Genomic DNA, 6,962 nt, shown 5'->3' with positions numbered 1-6,962 from the left:
CGGCGAGGCGGCGAGCGCGCAGCCGCGGCGGCCCGCTCCCGCTCGGCGCCGGGGATGGCGGCGGGCGCGTCGGTGGTGGAGGCGCTGGGGCGGCTGTGGCAGGTGGAGGCTCCGCTGGGCAGCGGCTCCTCGGCCGCCGTCTTCCAGGCGCGCTGCCTCGGCGACCCCCGCGCGCCGCCGGCCGCCGTCAAGGAGTTCCTGCCGCCGGGGCCCGGGCTGCAGGCTGCGGGGAGCCCCGGCCAGGGCGGCGGCGGCGACTACGGCTTCCGCAAGGAGCGCGCCGCGCTGGAGGAGCTGCGGGGCCACCGCAACATCGGTGAGGGCGGGCGGGGCGCCGCTCGGCCCGGGCAGCGCGGCTCCTCGAGGGCCGGCCTTGCCGCCGCGGCCGCAGCGCCAGTGCGGGCGTCGCCTTCCTCACGCGCCGCAGCCCTGCCCTTCCTCCCCGGCGGGGCCTGCCGACGGGCAGTGGGGCTGCCGGCGCGGAGGGCTGCGCGCGGGGGCCCCTTCGCCCCGCCGGGCTTGTCCTCCCGGGGGCGCTTCGCGACCCGCACCGAGCCTGCAGGGCCGGCACCCGAGGGCTTCCGAGCCTGCAGGGCGTGCATGTCGTTCGCGGGGAGGGGCGGCGGCGGGAGGTCCGGCGCGGGGAGGGGAGGGCGCCCGGGAACCGACCCGCCGGCCCGCGCAGCGCTTCCGTCCGCCTCGGGCGCGCGGCGGCCAGTAGCCGGCGGTGCGCGGGGGCCGTGGGGGCCCGGCCGGTGGCGAGCGCCTCCTCCCCCGCGGCCCCGCCTCGCCTGCTTGGAGCGGAACTGCGCCCCGGCGCCCGCTTCGCGGGAGGGACGCGAGCTCCGGCCTTCCGGGCGGAGGAACGGCGCCTCCCCTCGCGGCACACGCGGCGCCTCCCGCCCCTTCTCCCCTGCTCGCCTCGGCGCTGCAGCTGGGACCCCTGCCCCAGTTCGGTCGCCCTTCCCTGCACTGCCCCCAGCCCTGCAGGATCCCTTTTCCGTAGCCAACTAGAGGGGTGGTGCGCGCCTAGGAGCCCCCCCCCCCCCGCAAAGAAGCTGCAGTTAACCTGTGAATAGTTCTTTGGTTAATCGTGGGTGGTTTAACTCACAATTACCCAAACGTGCAGGTTCACCTATCGTGGAATAGCCTCCAGTAGGGCTTGATCAGAGGTTGCACATTGAAAGTTTTGGCGGCATGCACACCACACATTAACTCGCACGCGGGTGCACTCGGATCCTGTGTGTTGTGTGAATGGTTTGCTTCTTTGTCAGGATTAGTGCAGGCAGCAAGTGCCGATCCCAACTAGAGCGTTCCATTGCTAGTCCAAGCTGCCCATCTTACATGTATTTCATCAATATTAGTTTGAGGGTCGGCCTTGGGGCCTGAGGTGGGGATTCACCTCCTCATTGGAAGGCTCGTCCATAAGAAGAAGCCAGGTGCTAGCCTGGGGCTGGCGTAGACCCGAGCTGGCATGCCCTTGAACGTGTGTCTGCAGCGGGGCGGGGGGGGGTCCTCCTTTTTCTAGGAGGGCGTCTTGGGGAGCCGCTGCAGGGACTGACCGCAGCCCGGCTTCCGAGGAGCGGTGCTTCCCGGGGCTCTGGCTGACTGCCGACGCTTTCCCCTCGCAGTGACCCTCTACGGGGTGTTCACCAGCGGCTGCCCCGCCAAGGGCCCCTCGTGCTGCCTCCTGCTGGAGCTGCTGGACGTGAGCGTGTCGGAGCTGCTCGTGCACTGCAACCCGCACGGCTGCTCCATGTGGGTCACGCAGCACTGCGCTCGCGACGTCCTGGAAGCCCTGGCCTTCCTCCGCCACAAGGGCTACGTGCACGCTGACCTGAAGCCGCGCAACATCCTGTGGAGCGCCGAGCACGAGTGCTTCAAGCTCATCGACTTTGGGCTCAGCTTCAAGGAGGGCAACCAGGTGGGTGGCCGCTCTGCCCCGTGTCCCTCTGGCGGCACGGAGGAGGGGGCGCAGAACACGGGGCTTCACGCAGCGGATCGCGCCTGTGTTTGCACCTCGCCTGTCTCCCGCCCTTGCCTTGCCGGGGGTCCGTCCTGAGTGCCTCTGCCCTTCCCGGGGGGAAGCGGGTGATCGGCGTCCTCCTCTGGGGGAAGTTTAAAGAGGGACTGCTGCTTGTGAGGACTTCCTCTTGCTAGTGCTTCTGGGAAACATTGTCAGTGGGTAGCATTTGCCGGTTTTGCAGCCACATCGCAGTGCCGACTCATATTTAGCTTGCGATCTATGACAATTTTCATTTTCAGGTCTGCTGGAAGGTTTTGGTGGACCCTCACTGGGTATTCTTTGCCATTTGATATCTTCTGTTTTTGAGGGATGCAGGTGGCGCAGTGGTTGAAGCTGCTGTGCTGCTTTGCTGGTTGATCGAAAGGTCACCAGTTCGAGTCCGCACAACGGGGTGAGCTCCCGTTGCTCCACCCCAGCTCCTGCCAACCTTGCAGTTCGAAAGCATGTAGATGCAAGGAGATAAATAGGTATCACCTTGGTGGGAAGGTAACGGCGTTCCTGCACCTCGGTGTTCAGTCATGCCGGCCCCATGGCCACAGAGACTGTCTGCGGACAAGCGCTGGCTCCCTCGGCCAGGAAACGGAGATGAGCGCCACCCCTGAAAGTCAGGCATGGCTGGACTTAACAGCAAGGGGAAACCTTGACCTTGACCTTCTATTTTGGTTGGAATTGTTTGTACTTTTGCCTTCACAATTTCCTTTTTTATCAACACCCACCCATTTTGGTTGGTTTTCTTTAGTGTCACTTGCCACTTAATTATCGTTGCACTGAGTTTATTACTATCAGCTTTCCCCAAATCCAGAGCATGTGTGAGGCTACACTCCCTCTTTGCTTCCCTTTAAATCAAAAATTCAGGTCCCTTGTGCTCACGTACATCAAAACAAAACAAAAAGACACGAAATTTCGACCCTGTAATTAAAATATGCTCTTGTTGCTCTAAACGTGGAAGCGTTTACAAGTACGTCCTCATTCAGTAGAAACGGGATGTCTTTAGTGTGTGCACATTCTTGAATTAAACTGCGTCGTGGAAGGAACGAAATGGGTAGCTTTGATGTAACATCCGTCACTGTTGATCGTGCTGATTGCCACATTTTGTGGTGTTTTTTAGCATGCCAGAGTATTTCTAAATCTTTTGCAGTGCCTCTTCTAACCATTACATAATGGCCAATACCATTTTATTGGTGGTGAACTGAGTTTGTGACTTCCTGGTGGACAAGTTTGTTCAGATCTGGTAGCCCAAAGTCCCTTCTTGAGCCATGCAGCAAACCCACGGGGTGCAGAGGCAGAAGCAAAAGACTTCTGCCCTTTGTTTTGGGTCTCTTTAATTGGATGTTGACATTCATGCTCTTTAGAGTGTGATGAATATTCATGAGCAACTGCAGCTGATAAAAGGCTCAGCCTGCCTGCCCTGCAGTCTCTGGGCTAGAGAGTGATAGTCTCGGCCCCTGGCAGAAATCTTGGCACAGCTTCAGTCAGGTTCCTTTGCTTTCCGTAGGTGAGCATTCAAGCACATGCTTTGGTCCTTTCCCAGGGGCAGGCAGACCCTCACCCCCGGAAAGGGTCTGTCTCCTTCCTCTTAAGACAATTTGAGCTCAGGCTGCAGTGCTGAATTGCCACGAAGTATTCCCCAGAAGTACCTTCTGGGCAGGCCGTTTGGTGTAACGAAAGGTGGGCTCTGGTTGCCGGCGCTGCGTGACGCACCTGCGCAGGCAGAGCCTTGGGGCCGCCGTGGAACAGAGTGCAGGCCCCGCTCGGCGTGCTCTTCGTCTTCTGCCGCCAGCCCTCCTTGGTCTCCCACAGGACGTGAAGTACATCCAGACCGATGGCTACCGGGCCCCCGAGGCCGAAGTGCAGAATTACCTCTCCCGAGCCGGCATTCCAGGGGGCACGGAATGCTCGTCCGCTGTAGATCTCTGGAGCCTCGGGGTAGTGTTGCTGGAGATGTTCTCGGGAACGAAGCTGAAGCACATCGTCCAGTCCCAGGAATGGAGGGTGAGCCGCTTCCCAGGGGCCCTGCAGATGAGCCCGTTACCCTTGGTAGCAGCCGCTGCGTGGGGAGCCTCGCGGGAGGCAGCCCAGCCCCCGTGTGCTCCAGTGGGCAAGGGGGCCACGGGCGGTGGGGACGGGATGCCTCCCTAGGCCGGTGGGGGGGCATTGGGTCCCTCTCATTTGCCTTTCCCCTGCCAAAAACAGCGCTGAGAAAGGCACTGGGCCTGTGCCAGGAGGGCAGCTGGAGTCGCCCGGGCACCGCGGACCCTGCCTGGCAGTGCTCCTCGGCAGCAGTAGGCCAAGCCCCATGGCTGCGGGACCCAAGGACATGCCACAGCCCGCCCCCCCCCCCCCCCCAGCAGCCTCACTCGCTTTCCCAGAATCCGTGTTCTGAGCAGCGTTCCGACACTGTCCGAACTGCAAGATTTGGGAGGAGCAGCCGGCTCTGCCGCGCGGCGATGTGTCTCCGGTCACTGAAAGCGTTTCGTCCTCCTTTCCTTTCCTTTCCTCCTGGCTGCAGGCGAACAATCCTGCCATCATTGACCACATCTTTGCCAGTAAAAGCACGGTCAGCCCGGCAATCCCGGCCTATCACCTCAGAGACCTCCTGAAAAGGTGGGCCGCTGGGCCCCTGGGCGAGGGGGTCCCAGGGCTGAGCCGGGGCCCTCGGAGCTGGGCGGGCGTTGCCGGTGGCGCCTCTAGCAGAGGCCGCGGGGCTGGGGCTGGGGCTGGGGCTGGGGCTGGGGCAGGAGCAGGAGCAGAGCCGGTGGGCGGGCCACTCCCCCTCCCCTCCCCTCCCACTGGGGGCTGCTGGGGTGAGGCAGCGCCCCCCCAGGCCCCTGCGATCGGGCCAAGTGCAGAGGCAGCCCCGGGGCCGCGGCTCAGGCGGACGCTCTGGGCAGGCGCTGGGGGGGGCAGGCGGGGGCCGCGCAGGGCAGCGCTGCCTCCCACGAGGCACCCCCAGCACGGCCAGGGCAGACCCCCGAGGAGCTCCCAGTGCTGGGCGGGGTGGGGGTGAGAGCCTCTCCCCAGGGGCTGTCTGGTGCAGAGCCCCCCAGCACGCGGTCCTCCGGCCCGCCAAGGCCCGGGGCGGCGCTTGGGCACGTGCGTGTGTGGCGTGACGGTCTGTGCTGTTCCCCGCAGCATGCTTCATTCCGACCAGGAGAAGAGGGCGACCGCGGCCCAGGCGCTGGGCAGCCCGTTCTTCAGCATTCCCTTCGGTAGGTCGCCTGGCATCGGCTCGGTTCCCGTCCCTCCGTTCAGTTTGGTTCCGCTTCTGCTTTCCCTTTCCCTCCTCCCTGTGAGCGGCCCGCCATTTTAAAAGGCTTTGCCTTTGGAAATGCGTCTTGGGGACCTCGGAGGGGTGTTCTCATTGGATGGTGATCCCCCACCCGTCTTCAGCACATTCATTTCCGAACTGAGACCTGGTGGCAGTGCCCGCCTCCCCTCGGATGATGCCTCCTGGGCCTGGCCGAGAGTCACGGAACGGAGTAGCCGAGCCGGAAGGGGTGAGGAGGCCCGGGCTTGCTGGCCCTGCGGTAGCACCCGGTGCTTGCCCCGTCTCGCCTGGAGGATGTCAGCCCTGTTCTGCTAGGAAGCGGGAGGGAGGGTGTCACCAGGAAGTCAACAAAGAAAGCAAAAAAGAAGAGGAGGGGGAGAAGTAAAAAATAAATAAGTTGGGGCCCCTCCCTCACTTGCTCCGACGGCTGGCTCTCCAGGAACGAGGTTGGTGCTCACCCTCCTCGACCGGCTGGGGCCGCTTCCCCAGCTAGAAGTCCGGAACTGGGAAGACCCCCCCCCCTGCAGCCACACAGCTGGCGACCGTAATCCAGCTGCTCCCCTCCCGTCGCAGCTCTCGGGCACACAGGGTCCTTTGGAGGAGCCGTCCGCTGGGCTGGGCCCCTGCCTGCCCCGCCTCGTCTCCTCCTCCCCCACCGGGGGCTTGGCCGCTTGTGCCCAGTGGTCCCTCGACCGGCTGGGGCCGCTTCCTCCCGCCTGCTCAGCCGGGAGCCGGGAGCCAGAGTGGGTGAGGGTGGGTTACGGGAGAAAGAGCTGGATTTGGGATCCCCTGAGGGTATGTTTGCGTAGGGCTAACAATTCTGCCTACTCGTTACTTCTGCTGATACAATGATGGATGTTTAAACAGCTCCCCATATTGAGGACCTGGTGATGCTTCCAACCCCAGTGCTACGATTGCTGAATATTTTGAGTGAATCGTCTCTTCAAAGCGAAGAGGAATTTGAGGGTGAGTGTGCTCTCCGTTGTCCTGCAACTGCTCCTTCTGAGGTCCCTGGTGGAACGGGCCGGCTGGGTGGGGGCCACACAAGACAGAAGACGACCATGTCCAATGCTTTCCTGCTCCAGAGTTTGAGAAACTTCTCGAGAGTTTCTCAGACTCTGGAGAAAAAATGTCTTGCTTCAGTCTGACTCTGGTATCCTTTAACTGACCTATAAAAGGCCACGAGCATTGGAACAGCTTCCTGTATTTTTCTCTCCCATAAAATTAAAACAGCTCCATATATAAGAATATTTTTGAAAATAAAAATAAAAAACCAGTCAGTATAATACGTGGTTAATTATAAGAATGTCAAATGTACGGTAACCTGGAAAAGCAGGAAGAGCCTTCCACTCAGTGTTGTGTAAACTGGGCCAAGCCCTGGGTGGTGGAGGGTGTGAGGCGGCTGCTGGCTGGCTGGGGCCGGCCGGGCACTGGGCCTGCTTCTGCGGCTCGGAGCAGGAGCCGGCGCCCCGTCTGTGCCTGCCCAGGTAACGTGGGGGACAGAGTTTTCACGCTGGCAGAAGGAAGGGTTTCCTCTGAAACAGTTTTCCACAGAGCCAGACGGGGCCTCCCGGCAGGGGAAAGGGTGGCGCCCGCGGCTGGTGAGTGCGCCGGGTGCCACGTCCTGCCCACTCGCCGGGTGCCACGCACGGGGTGCAGGCGCCCCGG

At 62.3% G+C, this 6,962-nt stretch overlaps 1 protein-coding gene across 1 annotated transcript; it reads left to right on the top strand.

The window, feature by feature from the left end:
* Nucleotides 1-54: 54 nt before the first annotated feature.
* UHMK1 (U2AF homology motif kinase 1) lies at nucleotides 55-6,522 on the top strand. The gene is made up of 6 exons (XM_044439387.1): nucleotides 55-316; nucleotides 1,632-1,924; nucleotides 3,827-4,018; nucleotides 4,536-4,630; nucleotides 5,159-5,235; nucleotides 6,162-6,522. The coding sequence occupies exons 1-6, from the start codon at nucleotides 55-57 to the stop codon at nucleotides 6,440-6,442; spliced, it is 1,200 nt and encodes a 399-aa protein (XP_044295322.1). The 3' UTR covers nucleotides 6,443-6,522.
* The last annotated feature ends 440 nt before the right edge of the window (nucleotides 6,523-6,962 follow it).

The sequence above is a fragment of the Varanus komodoensis genome, unplaced genomic scaffold (genome assembly GCF_004798865.1).
Source record: "Varanus komodoensis strain SLA01 unplaced genomic scaffold, ASM479886v1 scaffold34_3, whole genome shotgun sequence".
Classification (NCBI taxonomy): Eukaryota; Metazoa; Chordata; class Lepidosauria; order Squamata; family Varanidae; genus Varanus; species Varanus komodoensis.
Note: the sequence above shows the minus strand (reverse complement) of the source record. Positions and strands in the feature narration are given on the sequence as shown.

What these genes read in the sequence shown, in the direction of transcription:
- UHMK1 (XM_044439387.1), top strand. Translation starts at nt 55, where the DNA reads ATGGCGGCGGGCGCGTCGGTGGTGGAGGCGCTGGGGCGGCTGTGGCAG. An exon ending in TCCAGTCCCAGGAATGGAGG is followed by an intron (nt 4,019 to 4,535) that starts GTGAGCCGCTTC and finishes TCCTGGCTGCAG; the next exon opens with GCGAACAATCCTGCCATCAT. An exon ending in CTCAGAGACCTCCTGAAAAG is followed by an intron (nt 4,631 to 5,158) that starts GTGGGCCGCTGG and finishes TGTTCCCCGCAG; the next exon opens with CATGCTTCATTCCGACCAGG.